Genomic DNA, 20532 nt, shown 5'->3' on the forward strand with positions numbered 1-20532 from the left:
TAGGCAATCTGTTAGGACTCTAGCTAGGAGAGTCCTAATTAAGAGGACATTCATGTAAAACCTACCTAAGCTGACCCCTATTAAAGAGGTGAAGTGGCCGGCTAGGGTTAGGAGGTTATTTCTTAGAGAAGAATAAGGAGTTGTAAAGGAATAGGAGTCTTGAGTAGGAGTCATATTAGGAGTTGGTTATAAGTAGGAGTCTTGAGTAGGAGTCCTATTAGGAGTTGGTTAGAAGTAGGAGTCTTAAGTAAGAGTCCTATTAGGAGTTAGGGTTTAGAAGCCCTATAAATAATTATATATTCCACCTTTTTTTATAAGCAATAGATAAATCTTTTTTGCAGCCTTTAAGTAGCAACTTGGAGGGAGGAACCCCTATAGAGTTCTAAGGAGGCCGATCCCCTAAAGAGATCAACCCCAAGTTTAGAATCTACAAGGGTTCTAACACCTGGTATCAAAGCAGCGTTCTTGGCATCTCGCTACCCTTCCACAGCCATCTATCAACCCTCCACAACCATCCAAAGCAATTCCCACAATTGCTTAAAAGTTCGTCATCAAATTCTGTCGACATCTCCACCACCACGGATCATCCTTTGATCTCCCCGTGAATTGCAATAGGTTCTAGTTTTCTACCTTACTGCTGCTGCAATTTAGTTATACTTATTTGAAAATCCCAAAAAAAATTATTCCTATATTGCTGCATAAACTCTTCGTCATAAAATTTTCATTTCTACGACGAAATATACATTGCAGAATTCCAACCGTATAGCACCGTCTGTTTGATCTTGCTACTGTGTTTTTTCTATCCAAATCTCTATAAAATTTTTATGACATCTTTGACACTTCCTAATAGCAGATTTTCCTTTGGTTTTGTCAAAAAAATTCTCAATATAAACTATTGACATTTTACATCTAATCTGCTATACTTGAAAATCTGCACTGTAAAATTTCCGCCGGATAGCACAATTTTTTTATCTTGATACTACGTTGTTTCTATCCAAATCTCTACAAATTTTTTATAATAGCTTTGACACTTCATAACAGTGGATTTCCCTTTGGTTTCATCAAAAAATTCTCAATATAAACCATGTTGAATCTCGGATTTTGATGATGAAGTCAATTGTCATTTGTTATCTAATCTATATGTTGAGATAAGTGTACAAGATTAACTACGATGAAAGTAAGACATACAGTAGGAGTTGCGTTGAAGTCAAGACAATGATCATGTTGGGAGTTCGAGAGTTCGACGGAAGTTCGAACAGTCGTCAGAGGTTCTGCGGGAACAAATCCGAGAAGTCCATGAGTTTGCCAAAGAAGCTCGTCGGAACTCGCCAAGTGGATCATCGCAAGTCCAGGAGTTTGCCGGAAGTCCGCAGGAACATCACCGATGGTTCATCGGATGATCGACGGAAGTTCGCCGGAAGCTCGCCGGAAGAAGCGATTGATGCACCGGAGCAAGTTGCAGTAAATGTCTTAGAAAATATCGTAGTTAGCACAATGATTAAGTTGAAAATGGGAGGTGATCCCATTAACTTAATCTTGGGGCAATTGGGCCCTTGAAAAACCCAAATTGGGCCGAATGGATCAACCCATTCGGACCCTGATTTCTGGCAGGAGGTGCAACCGCCTAAGCCAGGAGGTGGCACCGCCTGGGCTAAGTCTCTGAGCGAGACTGGGTGGTGCAACCACCCCAGCCAAGAGGTGGCACCGCCTGGGCTCAGTCTCCGAGCGAGACTGGGCGGTGCAACCTCCCCTGACAAGAGGTGGCACCGCTTGGGTCGGTCTCCAAGCACTGGCTAAGCGGTGCAACTGCCTCAGTCATGAGGTTGCACCGCTTGAGCTCGATATTCGAGCTTTGGCAGGAGGTGCAACCGCCCCTGATAGGAGGTGGCACCGCCTAGAGGCTCAGTCTTCGAGCTCTGCCAGGCGGTGCAACCGCTAGATCCCGGAATTCCGGGAATTGACAGTTTTGAACTCCAAATTTGAACTGGGTTGGGGCCTATAAATACCCCACCCATTCAGCACTGAAAGAGCACTGAACATACACCAAAATCTTGATCTTGTTCTGTGATTTTTAGAGCTCAAAATTATTGTAAAGGCCAAAAGTTCTTCTCCCTCTTTTCTTCCAAGTTCTGAGTTTTAAAGAGAGGAGAGAAAATTCTGTAAGGGTTCTCTCCTAAGCCCGTCAAAAGGAGTGAAACTGTAAAAGAGTGGTTGGCCTCACCTAGTGAAGGAAGGCCTCTAGTTGACGTCGGTGACCTTGTCGGTGGAGGAAGCCAAAAGTGGAGTAGGTCAAGATTGACCGAACCACTCTAAATCTCGGTTTGCATTTACTTTGAGCATCTTATCTTTACTACAAACCTCCTCAATAGCTTACTGCCTTATGTGTTTTTACAAATGTGTTTCAAAGTTCAGTGCTTTCCGAATCGGCGTTTAGACGCAAATCAGTTTTATCGTACGAACATCATATTTCAGTTTGCGCTTACGTTCTGATTTCTCTCATAACTGCAAACTACCTTTATATCTTTGCTTTAATTGCATCTCGCTTCATTTCAAGTTAAAGTGGTTTACAAATCGGTTTTCACACCAAAATCACTTTTATCATACGAACGTCGTATTTCAGTTTGCGCTTATATTCTGATTTTCATCATAACTGCAAACTGCCTTCATAGATTGACTTTAACATCATCTCGCTTGATCTTAAGTTAAAGTAATCTTAGAATCGGCTTTCACACCGAAATCGTTTTTATCGTTCGAACGTAGTTTTTTTTTTTATCGTTGAAAGATTTCCACTGCACTAATTCACCCGCTGCACTGATTTCTGGCGGGAGGTTGCACCGCCCAGTCTCGCTCGGAGACTGAGCCCAGGCGGTGCCACCTCCTGGCTAGGGCGGTTGCACCGCCCAGTCTCGCTCGGAGACTTAGCCCAGGCGGTGCCACCTCCTGGCTTGGGCGGTTGCACCTCCTGCCAGAAATCAGGGTCCGAATGGGTTGATCCATTCGGCCCAATTTGGGTTTTTCAGGGGCCCAATTGCCCCAAGATTAAGTTAATGGGATCACCTCCCATTTCCAACTTAATCATTGTGCTAACTACGATATTTCCTAAGACATTTACTGTAACTTGCTCCGGTGCGTCAATCGCTTCTTCCGGCGAGCTTCCGGCGAACTTCCGTCGATCATCCGATGAACCCTCGGTGATGCTCCTGCAGACTTCCAGCAAACACCTGGACTTGTGACGATCCACTTGGCGAGTTCCAACGAGCTTTTTTGGCAAGCTCATGGACTTCTCGGATTTGTTCCCGTATAACCTCCGACGACTGTCCGAACTTCCGTCGAACTCTCGAACTCCCAACGTGATCATTGTCTTAACTCTAGCGCAACTCCTACTGCATGTCTTACTTTTATCGTAGTTAATCCTGCACACTTATCTCAACATATAGATTAGATAACAAATGACAATTGACTTCATCATCAAAATCCGAGATTCAACAATCTCCCCCTTTTTGATGATGACAATCAATTGATAATGGAGTTAACCTTAACTCCCCTTGTATATATGCCATACTTGAGATAAGTCATTTTAGAATTCAAAACCTTTGAATTCAAGAGACATATTGATAAGTTAAAATCATTTAAACTTATCAATACTCCTATCATGATTCCCATCATGATGTATCTCTCTGAAGATGATGTCAAGGCTTGACATTCATTTTCAAATTTTACATAACAGGTTTGAATGATGGTAATAGTAGCAATTCATCATATTGTAAGATATCAACATGTAAAACTACGAAGTAAGATTTTGATATCATTACAAGATACAAACAAGGCATAATACAAATTATAGCAATCATAGCATCAATTCACATATCTCTTGGTGATGCAAGCATGGCATTAATACTTATATATTTCTCAGTGATGCAAGCATGGCATTGATACTCATATATTTCTCCCCCTTTGTCATCAACAAAAAGCATGGTAATTGTGATAGTAGGAGAACAATAAGCGAATTTTGAGCATAAGCGTGATAGTTGTTCATGCCTTTACATGTTATTTTCCAAGCATATAAAGGAAAGCATGATACATAGATTGCTTTGAATACTTCTTTCTTTTTATTTGTTATAATCTTTTTGCATGAAGGAGGAAGGCTATTTGTGACACCAGCTATTTGTGAGTTTACTTTGAGTGAAGTTAAAACCGATGAGAGATCAACTCATAAAGATAAAGTCGATGAGAGATTGAATCATGCTTCATTTTTACAGGTATCAAGATATGTATGTCAAACAAATCTTTGTAAGTAAAAACACTATCATCCATATTTCAAGATGGAATTCATAAGCAGGAATCATTTCATCAAATCCATTTCAGAAAAATATTTTTCATATAATAAGTGTATGAGAAAATCCGATTTTTAGGATACCAATTGTTAAGCGAATCCGAAAATGAAATTAACACTTTCATGCATTCAGACAAGACTATGCTATTGATTTTTAAATACAATCATGAAGACAAAACATGCTTATTGTTATGAAATTTTTTGTATTCAACACATAATTTCCAACATGTTATTTAGGCATGTAATGGCAATCAAGTGATTTGATCATTCAATAAAGTCCGAAAGATAATTTTAACTAGTTTATGTACTCGGACACATCAACATTCCTAGTTCTCTTCTTATGAAATCAAATTGTTCTTCACTTAGAGGTTTTGTAAAAATATCAGCTAGTTAATGTTTAGTATCAATGAATTCTATGATTACATCATGATTAGTAACATGATCTCGTATAAAGTGATGTCTAATATCAATATGTTTTGTTCTTGAGTGTTGTATAGGATTTTTCGTTAAGCATATTGCACTTGTGTTATCACATTTAATAGGAATATTTTTAAGATGAATTTTATAATCTTCTAAGGTGTTTTTCATCCATACAACTTGTGCACAGCATGCACTTGCTGCAATATATTCAGCTTCGGTTGTTGATAGTGCAACCGAGTTTTGTTTCTTAGATGACCAGGAAACAAGGGCATGTCCTAAAAATTGACATGTTCCTGATGTGCTTTTTCTATCTAGTCTACAGCCAGCAAAGTCTGCATCAACATAAGCAATTAACTCAAGATTCTCTGATTTTGGGTACCATAATCCTAGATTTGTGGTGCCATTAAGATATCTAAGTATTATGTTAACTGCTTTGAGATGAGATATCTTAGGGTTTGATTGAAATCTAGCACAAAGTCCTACACTGAACATGATATCTGGTCTAGTTGCAGTGAGGTAAAGTAAACTTTCTATCATACCCCTATAAGTTTTTTGATCGAAGCTTTCTCCACTTTCATCAATTTCTAACTTAGTGGAGGTGCTCATAGGAGTATTAATAGCTTTTGAGTTATTCATATTAAACTTTTTCAGCAAATTCATAGTATATTTAGTTTGACTAATAAAGATGTCATTGCTTAGTTGTTTGATTTGTAAGCCTAAGAAGAATGTTAATTCTCCCATTAAACTCATTTTGAATTCAAGACTCATAGTTTTAGCAAAAGATTCACAAAGAGATTCATTCGTAGAACCAAAGATAATATCATCAACATAAATCTGAACAATGAGAAAATTATTTTCAAAATTCTTGATGAACAATGCAGTATCAACCTTGCCTTTTGTGAAATTATTTTCAATAAGAAAAGAACTAAGTCTCTCATACCAAGCCCTCGGAGCTTGTTTTAAACCATAGAGAGCTTTAGTTAATCTAAACACATGATTAGGGAGGCTATTATTTTCAAATCCAAGAGGTTGTTCAATATAGACTTCTTCGGAAATAAAGCTATTAAGAAAAGTGCTTTTAACATCCATTTGAAACAACTTAAAATTATTACTACTAGCATAGGCAAGGAGCATCCTTATGGCTTCTAATCGAGCCATAGGAGCGAAGGTTTCTTCGTAATCGATACCTTCTTCTTGGTTGAAACATTTGGCCACTAATCTAGTCTTGTTTCTAACCACGATACCATATTCATCTTGCTTGTTTCTAAAAATCCATTTAGTACCAATAACTAAATGGTCATTTGGTCTAGGAACAAGCTTCCACACCTCATTTCTCTCAAATTGATTTAATTCATCTTGCATTACGATAATCCATGAATCATCTTTCATGGCTTCGTCAACACATTTAGGTTCAATTTGGGAGAGAAAAGCAGCGTTGGAACAACAATTTTTAAGAGAACATGTTTGAACCCCCTTTGATGTTTCTCCTAAGATTAGCTCCTTAGGATGAGCATCTACATACTTCCAATCCTTGGGTAAGGATGTTTCGGAAGTGGATGCATTCAAGTTGCTAGTTGGAGATGGGGTTTCATTTAAATTCAAGGAATCAAAATTAACATCATCATCAAAATCGTTTTTCCTGATTTCGGAAATCTTATTAAAGACAACATGAATAGATTCTTCAATAATTAAAGTTCTTTTGTTGAAGATACGAAAAGCTTTAGAAACCAAAGAATAACCAAGAAAGATTCCTTCATCGGATTTAGCATCAAATTTTCCTAAGTTATCTTTTTCATTCAAAATAAAACACTTACACCCAAAGACTTTAAAATATGAAATATTGGGTTTTTTGTTGTTCCATAACTCATAGGGAGTTTTGGTGAGTAAGGGTCTTACTAGAACTCTATTCAAAATATAGCATGCAGTATTTACGGCTTCGGCCCAAAAATATTTGGGTAGGCTATGTTCATTCAACATGGTTCTTGTCATTTCTTGTAAATTTCGATTTTTTCTTTCTACTACTCCATTTTGTTGAGGATTTCTTGGAGTAGAGAAATTATGGTTGTATCCATTGAGTTCATAAAATTCTTGAAAATCATGATTTTGAAATTCACCACCGTGATCACTTCTAATTGACGAAATCATAGAACCCTTCTCATTTTGAACAAGTTTACAAAACTTGGTAAAATATCTAAAGCATTCATTTTTCTGTTTTAAGAAGTAAGTCCATGTGTATCTTCTATAGTCATCCACAATGACGAAGGCGTATTTGCTACCTCCTAGGCTTGATGTAGAGATTGGTCCGAACAAGTCCATATGGATCAATTGTAAGGGCCTAGAGGTGCTTATTTGATTCTTAGATTTGAAACTACCCTTAATTTGTTCACCTAATTGGCAAGCATCACATACATTATCTTTGATGAACTTGATATGAGGAATTCCTCTTACAAGTTCTTTAGATGATATTTGAGTGATTAGTTTCATGCTAGCATGACCTAATCTTCTATGCCATAGCCAAGCATCTTCATTCAAAACCGAAAAACACATTTCATTACACAAATCATTGATGTTAATAGTGTATACGTTATTTTGTTTTAATGCAATCATAGACGTGTTCTTGTGTGGTTTTTCAATGATGCAAGCATTAGATTCGAATCTGACAATATATCCTTTATCACATAATTGACTAATGCTCAAGAGGTTATATTTTAAACCATTAACTAACAAAACATCTTCGATAAAGAAGTTGGATTTGTTACCTATGGTTCCTTTGCCAATGATTTTACCCTTGTTGTTGTCTCCGAATGTGACATAGCCTTCGTCTATGCTAGTGAGCTTAGAGAATTGAGATGGATCTCCGGTCATATGCCTTGAGCATCCACTATCAAGGTACCATCTCTTGCTCCTAGCTTGCGATAGTATAGGTTTCTACAAGAAAGGATGATTTTTAGGTACTCATTTGCTTTTGGGTGCCTAAAAAATAGATCTACATTGTTTATCATGTTGCATAGAATTTATCATGGTTCCTTTAGGAACCCAAATTAATTTGTTCGGACTAATTTTCTTGAATGGACAATAATGCGTTTTGTGTCCAGGTTTGCAACAAAAGTTGCATTTGCTTTGGTGTCGAACATGTAAGATGGGGCCTTTTATAAAGGTGGTTGGATTTTGGTGAGGACTTCTCACAAATCCTATTCCACTTCTTTTGGGAACGTGACCCTTGTTTGCAAGGATCATGTTCAATGACTTGCTACCAACCTCGAATTTCTTCAAGGTGTCCTTAAGTAGCAAGTTTTCCTTTTGGAGAGTTTCTAGATCATGGCATTTTATGCATGAACTTAAACTATCATGATATTCAGTTTTTAACTTGTCAAAATTACAAGTAAGACTATCATGCTCCTTTTTTAGCAATTTATATTTTCTACTAATAATCTTGCATTCATCAAATAAGTCATGGAAGGTATTTAATAATTCATCAAATGATAAATCTACATCTATTAAATTCGTTACCTCCTCTCCGATGGCCATTAAGGCATAATGAGCAACTTGCTCAGTGTTGGACTCCTCTTCTTCGGACACGTTTGAGTCATCCCATGTTGCTTTGAGTGCATTCTTCTTTGATATTCTCTTTTTAACTTAGGGACAATCACTCTTATAGTGTCTCGACTTTTTGCACTCATAGCAAATAACTTGGTCCTTCTTGAGTTCAAGTTTATTTTTTGTGTCATTTTTAAACTTGTTTCTTTTAATGAATTTTTTAAATTTTCTTATTAGAAGTGCCAAGTCATCGTTACAGTCCTCATCACTTGAGCTTTCTCTCAAGTAGTCTTCTGAAGTTCTAAGTGTTATATCCTTCCTGTTCTTTAGAAGGATGTCTTCATGCTCTTCATGAGCTTTGCAAGTCATCTCGTAGGTCATTAATGACCCGATTAGTTCTTCAAGAGGGAAGTTGTTTAGATCTTTCGCCTCTTGAATAGCAGTGACTTTAGGATCCCAACTCTTAGGAAGGGATCTTAGAATCTTATTTAGGAGCTCAAAATCCGAAAAACTTTTTCCAAGTCCTTTTAGACCGTTGACGACATCCGTGAAACGGGTAAACATGTCGCCAATTGTCTCACTCGATTTCATCCAGAAAAGTTCGAAAGAATGTAACAAAAGACTGATTTTTGACTCTTTTACTCTACTTGTGCCTTCGTGAGCCACTTCGAGTGTGTGCCAAATATCAAATGCGGTTTCACAAACCGAAACATGGTTGAACTCATTTTTATCAAGCGCACAAAATAAGGCATTCATAGCCTTTGCATTAAGAGTGAAAGCCTTCTTCTCCGATTCATTCCAATCGATCATTGGAAGAGAAGACTTCAAAATTTCATTTTCGACAAGATTCCAAAGTTCAAAATCCATAGAAATAATAAAGATCCTCATTCGGGTCTTCCAATAGGTGTAGTCCGTCCCATTGAACATGGGTGGACGTGTAATAGAATGGCCCTCTTGGTTTCCGGCGTATGCCATCTCTCTTGGGTTTTAATCCGTTTGAGAGTTAACCCCACTCTGTTACCAATTGTTAGGATCAAGAGCACTAAGAGGGGGGGGGGGGGGGGGGTGAATTAGTGCAATGGAAATCTTTCAACGATAAAAAAAAAAACTGCGTTCGAACGATAAAAACGATTTCGGTGTGAAAGCCGATTCTAAGATTACTTTAACTTAAGATCAAGCGAGATGACGTTAAAGTCAATCTATACAAGCAGTTTGCAGTTGTGATGAAAATCAGAATATAAACGCAAACTGAAATACGACGTTCGTACGATAAAAGCGATTTTGGTGTGAAAGCCGATTCGTAAACCACTTTAACTTGAGATGAAGCGAGATGCAGTTAAAGCAAATATATAAAGGCAGTTTGCAGTTATGATGGAAATCAGAACGTAAGCGCAAACTGAAATATGATGTTCGTACGATAAAACTGATTTGCGTCTAAACGTCGATTCGGAAAGCACTGAACTTTGAAACACGTTCGTAAAAACATAGAAGCCAGTAAGCTATTGAGGAGGTTTGCAGTAAAGATAAGATGCTCAAAGTAAATGCAAACCGAGATTTAGAGTGGTTCGGTCAATCTTGACCTACTCCACTTTTGGCTTCCTCCACCAACGAGGTCACCAACGTCAACTAGAGGCATTCCTTCAATAGGCGAAGGCCAACCACCCTTTTACAGTTTCACTCCTTTTGACGGGCTTAGGAGAGAACCCTTACAGAATTTTCTCTCCTCTCTTTAAAACTCAGAACTTGGAAGAAAAGAGGGAGAAGAACTTTTGGCCTTTACAACAATTTTGAGCTCTAAAAATCACAGAACAAGATCAAGATTTTGGTGTATGTTCAGTGCTCTTTCAGTGTTGAATGGGTGGGGTATTTATAGGCCCCAACCTAGTTCAAATTTGGAGTTCAAAACTGTCAATTCTCGAAATTCCGGGATCTGGCGGTTACACCACCTGGCAGAGCTCGAAGACTGAGCCTCTGGGCGGTGCCACCTCCTGTCAGGGGCGGTTGCACCTCCTGCCAGAGCTCGAAGACCGAGCTCAGGCGGTGCAACCTCCTGACTGAGGCGGTTGCACCGCTCAACCAGTGCTTGGAGACCGAGCCCAAGCGGTGCCACCTCCTGTCAGGGGAGGTTGCACCGCCCAGTCTCGCTCGGAGACTGAGCCCAAGCGGTGCCACCTTCTGGCTAGGGCGGTTGCACTGCCCAGTCTCGCTCGGAGACTTAGCCCAGGCGGTGCCACCTCCTGGCTTGGGCGGTTGCACCTCCTGCCAGAAATCAGGGTCCGAATGGGTTGATCCATTCGGCCCAATTTGGGTTTTTCAAGGGCCCAATTGCCCCAAGATTAAGTTAATGTGATCACCTCTCATTTCCAACTTAATCATTGTGCTAACTACGATATTTCCTAAGACAATTACTGCAACTTGCTCCGGTGCGTCAATCGCTTCTTCTGGCGAGCTTCCGGCGAACTTCCGTCGATCATCCGATGAACCCTCGGTGATGCTCCTGCGGACTTCCGGCAAACTCCTGGACTTGCGACGATCCACTTGGCGAGTTCCGACGAGCTTCTTTGGCAAGCTCATGGACTTCTCGGATTTGTTCCCGCAGAACCTCCGACGACTGTCCGAACTTCCGTCGAACTCTCGAACTCCCAACGTGATCATTATCTTGACTCTGGCGTAACTCCTACTGTATGTCTTACTTTCATCGTAGTTAATCCTGCACACTTATCTCAACATATAGATTAGATAACAAATGACAATTGACTTCATCATCAAAATCCGAGATTCATCAAACCACTGATCCTTTACGTCCAATCTGTTATATCTAAAAATATGTGTTGCAGAAAATTTCAGCCGCATATTGTTGCCTTAACCCATCTATTTGTAATCTTTTTTGAATGAAATTTCTTATACACTTCATATATCATCTTGGCTTCCATCTAAGATTGATCTATTAAGAAAATTCATCTCTAAAAATGATTTTATGTTGCTGCAAATTTTCGTCATAACCCGCTGAAATTTTTCGACGAGAATTCTGCAATCGTAACTTGCACCAATTTCCTTGTTATTATACTGCCAAAATTTTCTTGATTAAATTAGATATCCTTGCTGTCATATAAACTGTGATTTTGCTATCAATTCCCTCCTCAATTCTCTCAAGTTTTTGGTGGAAATTACGTCGAGAAACCGTTGTTTCTTCAATGACAATTCTACTCTTACAAGACAACACATACTTGCTGCAACTTCTACTGATTTCTATCAAACCTTTGCTACCATCTACCACAGATCCAAAATATTCATCCACAGCCCTAAAACTCCACCAAACCACACCCTCAAACTGCACCCAAAATAGCCACAAAACAATCCTAAACCGTAGCCTACATCCACCAACCCTTTTGACCATCACCTCTCTCAACCAATATATGCCTTTAACCCGACAACAAAAGAGAGATCTTAACATCACAGATTTGGCGGCATATACTATGGCATCTGAGGAGGTAATCAATGCTAAATTTGAAGCCTTCGAGGTGCGAATGGAGGATAAGATTCGGATGCTCTTTACCGAACTCAGATTGGGCCGACCACTAAGCCCGAAGAAATCACATCAAGGAGAGAGCTTTGCCCAATCACACCAAGCCCGAAGATATGACTTCCAAGAGAGGAGAAGCTCTATGATCAACCCCAACTATCCATGCATGAGAGTGGACTTCCCTAGATGGGAAGAAGGAGACCCAATTGGTTGGATCTCGCACGCAGAGCGATATTTTCGATACCATAAAACCGTGGATGCATCTATGGTGAAAATTACAGCTATACATCTTGAAGGGGATGCTATACAGTAGTTTGACTGGTTTGAACATACTTATGGAGTCCTTTCATGGTGACAATTCAAAGAAGAACTGCTGATCCGCTTCAGACCAACCGATTACGAGAATATTGACGGACAACTAGCAAAGATCCGACAAACCTCTACCATTCAAGAGTACCAAACCAGGTTTGAAAGGTTATCTAATCAAACTCATGATTGGTCTCAAAAATAGCTATTGAGGACCTTCATTGAGGGCTTCAAGCCGGAGATCCGAGGAGAAGTTAAAGCGCGACAACCGTATATGCTTATGGCAGCCATATCTTTCGCACGACATCAAGAGGAGCAATTGAACCATGAAGCTCGGAGGACTAGGGTCGCTACTCAACCAGTAATATTGAAGCCCTTAGCCCCCCTACTGTCGACCAAGTCCCTACACCAAAGAGGTTAACAAGAGAAGAGCTTCGAGAGCGATATGCGAAGGGGTTATGTTGGTATTGTGACGAGCCGTGGAGCCGTGAGCATCGCTGTAGTAAAGGGGGACTTCTTATGATTGAACAGATAGAAGAAGAGGTCATTGAACATCCAAAAGAGAGCCTTGAACATAAAGAAGAAGATGTAGAAGAAGAGCCACAACTGACCGAAGTTACGGTACATACACTAGCTGGCTACTCAAACCCGCAAACGATGAAAGTTGGAGGTCTTCTCAAACAATAACCGATCACTGTTCTCATTGACACAGGTAGCACTAATAACTTCCTAAACAGTAAGGTTATTGTTCATATAAACTTACCAATTGAGAATTGCAGCAGGTTTGTCGTTAAGGTCGCCAACGAATGGATTTTGAATTGTGATCATAGGTGCCCGCAAGTGAAACTGTTGCTACAGGACCAAGAGATAATTGCATATTTCTTCCTCCTCCCTCTTGATGATCATGAGGTCATACTCAAAATTAAATTGTTGATGACATTAGGTGATATTTCATGGAATTTTATGCAACTAATTATAAAATTTTACAGTAAGGAGAAACAGGTGATACTGCATGGGAAACGTGAGGGCGACGTAACGACGATTTGCACACAACAAATGGAGAAGGTTTTGCATAAAGCATGCAGCGCCTTTTTTGTACAACTTGAGCAGCAAACTAAGGGAGAGCCAACACAATTTGAAGATCCAAATCTACTTCCTTTGCTTACTGAATTTTCATATATATTTGACGAACCGCGCAACCTACCTCTTACCCATCGGCATGATCATTGTATAACGATTCTTCTAGGCAAATCTCCAGCAAATGCTCAGCCATATCAGTATCCACATCTCCAGAAGGATGAAATAGAAAGGATTGTAAAAGAGATGCTCAAAACAGGAGTTATTCGGCCATGTTGCAGCCCCTACTCTTCACCGGTGCTCCTCATATGAAAGAAGGATGGAATATGACGATTATGTGTTGATTACTGAGCTCTCAATGGCATAACCATCAAAGATAAATACCCTATTCCAGTAGTAGATGAGTTGCTAAGGGAGCACAAATCTTCACAAAGCTGGACCTTCGATCCGGGTATCATCAAATACGAGTATGCGAAGAAGACATACCGAAAACCACCTTTTAAACACACAACAACCACTATGAATTTTTGTTTTCTTCAAAAGAAGGTGGAATATCTTGGGCATATCATATCAGAGGAAGGTGTGGTAGTAGACCCCTCAAAATTGGAGCAATGCAAAACTGGCTGACCTCGAGAAACATAAAATTGCTACATGGCTTTCTGGGTTTAATAGGCTACTACTGCAAGTTCGTGAAAAACTATGGAGAGATCAGTGCACCACTTACTTCCTTACTGAAAAAAGATGTCTTCCAATGGTCGGACAGAGCCTCCGCTGCCTTTGACAAACTTAAGGCAGCCATGACGACGACGCCGGTGCTAACACTACCATATTTCAACCGACCCTTCATTATTGAGGCCGACGCATCTGGAGTCGGAATTGGAGTCATTCTCATGCAAGATGGTTGACCACTCACATACACTAGCAAGGCATTATCTCCCTCCTATCAAAATAAGTCAACATATGATAAGGAGATGCTCGCCATTGTGCGCGCAGCAACGAGGTGGAGACCCTACTTGATTGGCCGACGATTTCAAATTAAAACCGACCCTAAAAGCCTCAAGTACTTTTGGAGCGAAAAATATCATCCCCTGAGCAGCAAAAAAGGGTAATAACTTGGAGGTTTTAATCCTGCATCATATCTTCCAATAGCTTCAATCATATCCTTAAAACTATCTAAACGAGTTGTACTAAGGGGAAGACCAGCCTGATAGAAGAAGCGAGCAATGTGCTGAATTATTCTTCCTCTTATTTCTTTATCACAAGCATCACTTATATTTGTTTGTCTAAATTTTGAGCCTCCTGCTTGCCCTTGTTGTTTCTGGAATCCTTGAAGCATATATAGATCCATCGATCCTTTTTTACCTTTCTTAGTACTCATAACTTCTTTTTCCTTTTTGTCGTATACTCTTTTTTCACTTGGGTTAATACTCATAGAATAATCTTCTTCTTCATCCCTGAGATGTTCAACATTGTCTTCTGGTAAATTTCCGTAAGATTCATTCTTTTGTGTCTTCTTTTCATTCATATAACTCAGCAACTCTTCTTTTACCTCAGGTGGACATTTTTTGCAAGCTACTGCATTCTTAAAATTTCCTACTAGATGTTGTTTTGCACGAAAAATACCACCTATGGTAGTCTTATCGCAGAATATGCAAGTCACTGCATTATGATCATTCAGATCCTTCAAATAATTATACTTCCATGCAGGATCTTTTTTTGATACCATTGGAGACTCTATTGAGTTGCTCTCTACACTTGTCATTTATGTTGAAACCTAGCAATAATTTCAAATAAATAAAAATTAACAACATTAAAATCAAAATAATATATTATTAATATATTAACAGTATTGAAAATTAATCATTTCAAAATTCAAATAAACTTAATATTAAGAGTATGCTGTATACTAAGCCTGACGGAGAAACAAGGAAGCAACGGCGAGCGGCGGCAGCGGCAAGGGGAAAGGGAAAGGGAGCAGGAGGCGCGAGCAGCGGGAGGGCTCGCGGGAGGCGCGAGCAGCGGGAGGGCTCGCAGGAGACGCGAGCAACGAGAAGGCTCCTGGGAGGGCTCACGGGAGGCGTGAGCAGCGGGAGGCGCGAGCAGCGACAGCGGCGAGCAGCAGCAATGGGAGCAGGAGCGACGAGCAGCGAGATCGGGATCAGGATCGGGATCGGGAGCGGCAACGGCAGCGGGAGGCGCGAGCAGCGACAGCGGCGAGCAGCGGCAACGGGAGCAGGAGCGACGAGCAGCGAGATCGGGATCAGGATCGGGATCGGGAGCGGCAGTGGCAGCGGGTTAGGGTTGGGTAAGGGTTATATCGGTTTAGTTGGTTCGATTGAACCAACTAACAACCGAACCAGGACCGAACCAGATCTAAAATCCTGGTTCGGTCACTTGGTTTACCTAGGCGCTCGCCCGAAGCACCCAGCGCTTGGGCTCGGGCGAGCGCCCAGGCGACACCTGTTTGAAGCGCACCGCCTAGGACATTAGCGAGGCGCTCGGGCCTCACCTCGCCTCGCCCGAGCGCCTTTTTCAATCACTGTAACTAATTTAAAAATAACTTATGAAAAGTATCAAATAATTTTAAAATAAGGTAAAGGAGTTTCATTTGAGTTGTTTACCTCATTGTCATAGAGTCATTAAGGATAAGTTCGCCACTTCGTCTTCATCGGTTTGCTCCTCGTCTTCGGATGTACTCGTTTCGTCCCAAGTCACAATGAGTACTTTCTTGTTCTTTGGTAACTTGAATATTTTTATGATAGCTTGATAAGTTAATTCTTGGACTCTGGTTAGTCGATAATATCTCCGTACCAACACTCTTAACCATGAGGGAAGAATTTGGTTCCTTGAGTCCGTGATGAGTAGATCATTTAATTCAAAATACTTGTGAGTTTGGTTGCATAGGGTGGTTCTTTAAGGCTACCGATTGCTGTAGAGCTTCGGATAAGAGTTAGTCAGAATAAGTGATTTGTTTCTCGATGCAGTTGTGATGTCGCCTTAATCCCTCTCATCTGCTTTATTTTTCTTGATTGGTCTATCTTTTCTTATGTTGTCTTTAATGGATTTCTTCTTGAAGCTAAAGAATTCGATTTCATCTGCATCGGTACTTTGCGTACATAGTTTCTGAATCGGTGGTGTGTAGCTCATTTGCTTCGAGATAGTTGAATCCAGTTGTATAGGAAGGTTCTTCGAGGGCTACAGATTGTTGCAGTTGATTTGGCGGGGAGTTGATGTGAAGAAATGATTTCTTTCTCGTCGGAGTCGTTATGTTGCCTTCTTCTATTCTCTTCTCATGGATTCGTTTCTATTTTGTTCTAATTACCAAGAAAAGCATGACTCAAGTTGGTTTCGTCTGAATCAAATCTTTGAATGTTGGTAGTTTCTTGAGCCCGGTAATGTGACTACATCATTTGCATCGAGATGCTTCGTGGTAAGGTTAATGCTGGAGAGATCCGATCGCAATGACTTGGCTGGAAGTGAATTTTTTCTTGTCGGATATCTTGCGTTGCCTTTAACCTTCTGTTTCTTTGATTTCATTCCACTTTCTTGAAGTGGTTTCATCTTAATCGAATCGGTGTATATCATCTTAGTTTCCCGTGTATTCTTGGCTGGAAATCGTGACGCCTAAAAGCCAACGGAGTCAGACAGGCCCGCCGAGTGGAATTGGGCTCGCGGTAACAGACCCGATCGCGACAAAAAGTGACACTGCTGATAAATTGAAATTCGAATGTCAATGATAAGATGACCCGAGCAACAAAGATAACGATCGATGGTGGCAGGAGAGGAAAGGAGCTGGAAGGCAGAGCTGACCCAAGGAATAGATGCCGTCGAAAATAGCGAATGAACAAAAATAATCGTCTTCTTTCTCATCTTAATACTAATTCAAAATTAATATAAATAAGAATTATTTTTTAAATAATCAATTTTATTGAAGTCGATTGATTCATAAATCTTAATAACCTTGTAATGCAACCTGTAATGCATATATGTATATGGATCTGAAGTGAACTCAAAGCTAATATCCATTTGTGAAACATGGTTCAGTTGATAAAGCAAAACTCCTAATATCACGCTCCCTCTCGTGTTCTAATAATGACTAATCCAAACACACTTCGGAACGATATGCATATATGGAGCATCAAACTCGGATTCGGATCAAGTCATACTTAAATTCCATAACCTTCCCCTTCAAGACATATTTCCTCTTATTTCAAAACAATCTAAAAACACAAAATTTAGAAATTGTGTACCACCCAGTCTCCCCTTGTTATGACCCACAGGCAAAAAAACCATAGCATCAATCTGAAAATATAAAGCCCCACAACTAAACATCAAAATTTTGGAGGAATGGAGCTCTCTAACTGATATATGCTAGCTTCAAAATTTTCTTGGTTCAGAGCACTACTCCAACAGCCACTTGATTTCACTATTGACTATGTGCACCATCCATTAGTTTAAATCAGAAACTGACAACCCTAAGGAAGAATCAAGAACTTCAAAGATTATATAATTATCAAAATAAAAAACCCGAGGACATGAAACTTTAACGCACTAGAACGCCCCATGATGACTACTCTAATAATAGAGCTACAACTATTCATCAGACTTCTAAAGGAAGAGCTCAAACGATAGATACTGCCTTCAATATTTATTGGTTCAAAAACTATTCCAAGGAGCTCTAGATTTCAAGACTTCTAACATCAATTGGTTTCGATCGGAAACTGTAGACCCTAATATAGAATCAAGAATATCCATTATTTTATAATAATATGTATCAAGAACAAAGAAACAACTATGGAATCAGGAATTTTCATAATAATGAAATAATAGAAATCAGGCGCCTGAGAAAACATCGACAACATATTATGAGATGGAATCAAGAATTCTAAAAACCACAACTTCAAATTGTATCCAATTGGATCTACCATGATGATTTGTCTGAAAATAAAGCTACAAATAGACATCAGAATCTAAAAGGACAGAGCTCTAATCGATAGATACTAACTTCACCATCTCTTGGTTCAATAAACTATACTAACAAGCTCTAGATTTCTAGAAAGACTATCTGCATTTTCAATTGGTTTCAGTCAGAAACTAGCAACCCTAATTTAAAAATCAAGAATATCCATAATTTTATATAATATAAATTAAGAACATAAATGGACAGCATTTCAAAGATGGAATCAGAAATTTCCATAATTATAATATAATGGAAATCAAGAAAATAAGAAGATACTGCCTGCCAACATAACATAAGATAGGACCAAAAATTTCTAAAAGCCACAACATCAAATCCTAACCAATTGGATCTTCCCATGATGACCTATCTGAAAATAAAACTACAATTAAGCATCAGATTTTGATGGGATAAAGGTCTAATCAATAGATACTACCTACAATATTTCTTGTTCCAAAGCACTATTCTGACGTGCTCTAGATTTCAAGAAAGACTACCTGCATCATCAATTGGTCTCAATCAGAAACAAGCAACCCTAATGTAGGATCAAGAATATCTATGATTCTATAATAACATATGTTAATACAAGATAACACACAGCATTCTAAAAGATGGAATCAGGAATTTCCATAATTATAAAATAGTAGAAATCAAGAACCTAAGAATACACGGACGACATATTATAAGATAGGATCAATAATTTCTAAAAAACACAGCATCAAATTTTAATCAATTGGATCTCCCATGATGACTCAGCTGAAAATAAAGCTAAAACTAAACATCAGAGTCCAGAAGTGATAGAGCTCTGATTAATAGACACTAACTTCAATTTCTTGGTTCAAAGCACTATCCTATACTTCAAGAAACACTATCTGCAACATTAATCGGCCTCAATTAGAAACTAGCAACCCTAAACAGAATCAAAGAATCAAAGAACAACATATTAAAAGATGGAATCAGGAACTTTCATAATTATAGAATAAGAGAAATCAAGAACACAAGAATATCCATGATTCTACGATAATGGAAATCACGAACGTAAGAAATGAACAGCCTATTAAAAGATGGCGTACGGATTAAAATAATAAGAATCAAGAAGAATAGAAGAGACGAACAACATAACAGAAGGGAAATCACATACAGTAATCAGAACGCAAATGAGGACTAACAGCATACCCATCATCAACATGGAAAGAGTCAAGAACACATGCAATGAATCTAAAAGAGAATGTTCGCATCAAATCCATTGATGTAGGTTCGCATTAGATCTAGTCATAAGAATAGTAGACTTTACTTGAACCATCATCTACCAGAAACAACGCACAGTTTGAAATCAAAAACATCTCTTAGATATCGAAAAAGCAAAGGTAGTAGTGCAAGATGACGACATAACTATGGTAGGTAGGTGATGAAGGACGGACCGATCGGGCTAATCGTTGGAGGGATTGATGAGATCAATCGATCTCCTGGAGAGAGGGCGCACCGGCAACGGCGGCGGCGACCTCCTCGGCCGAGAACTTGCCTTTGGCCTTGTCGGCGGCCCGGCCGCGGGCTTTGCGGTCGAGGAGGGCCTTGCGGTCCTTGTCCAGCTTTAGCTTCGTTATGACGACCTTGGAGGGGTTGATGCCGACGTTGACGGTGGCGCCATTCACCTTCTCGCGGGTGATGCGCTCGACGTGGATGACCCACTTCCGGCGGTATACCTGCACGACCTTGCCCTCGCGGCCCTTGAAGGTGCCCCGCACCACCTGCACCTCGTCGTCCTTGCGCACGGGAACCGACCGCACATTGTACTTGTTGCGGAGGTCCGCTGAGAGCGGAGCGCTCATCAGCACCCGCCGGACGCTCGACGGGGCAGTGAAGTGCGCCTTCCGGGACTTCCTCCGGGAACTCGACACGCGCGGGTTGTACTTCATCTTGACCGGCGGCTGCGGCGGAGAACGGCGGCGAAGGAATTGCTCTTGGAAGAGAAGAAAAGAAGACGGGAAAATTATTAGTAATAAGGCCAAGGAGAGCTAGGGTTTGGAGACACATGCAATGACCTCAATACCCTCATTCTTAACACAAAATATATGATATAGGCATACCCACGTGCAATTCCCGTCGTATTTACATTTTTATGAAGCTGAGGTAATTTACACGTGTACCCTTGAACACTTAACAAATTACATCATTTTCCTCCAAAATTATGGAATATTCTCGAAAAAAATCTTTCACTTACACTCGTGAAGTCATATATAAAATATTAAATTTTATTCAATTTATACTTATTATTATAATATTATGATCAGATTGATTAGGTCAAGCTCAGAATTGGGGACCACTGGTTGATTATATTATTATTATATGTATTATTATATATATTATAATCTGATTGAT

General features: G+C 39.7%; 1 protein-coding gene across 1 annotated transcript; it reads right to left on the minus strand.

Moving 5' to 3' along the window:
- Nucleotides 1-19366: 19366 nt before the first annotated feature.
- On the minus strand, nucleotides 19367-20130 carry LOC103994911 (large ribosomal subunit protein uL24y-like). Its single transcript, XM_009415373.3, has one exon. It carries the CDS (start codon nucleotides 20067-20069, stop codon nucleotides 19608-19610), a length of 462 nt encoding a protein of 153 aa, XP_009413648.1. The 5' UTR covers nucleotides 20070-20130; the 3' UTR covers nucleotides 19367-19607.
- Nucleotides 20131-20532: the final 402 nt, after the last annotated feature.

The sequence above is a fragment of the Musa acuminata genome, chromosome BXJ2-8 (genome assembly GCF_036884655.1).
Source record: "Musa acuminata AAA Group cultivar baxijiao chromosome BXJ2-8, Cavendish_Baxijiao_AAA, whole genome shotgun sequence".
Classification (NCBI taxonomy): Eukaryota; Viridiplantae; Streptophyta; class Magnoliopsida; order Zingiberales; family Musaceae; genus Musa; species Musa acuminata.

Excerpts from the sequence above, each read along its gene's own strand:
- LOC103994911 (XM_009415373.3), bottom strand. The coding sequence starts at position 20,069 with ATGAAGTACAACCCGCGCGTGTCGAGTTCCCGGAGGAAGTCCCGGAAG.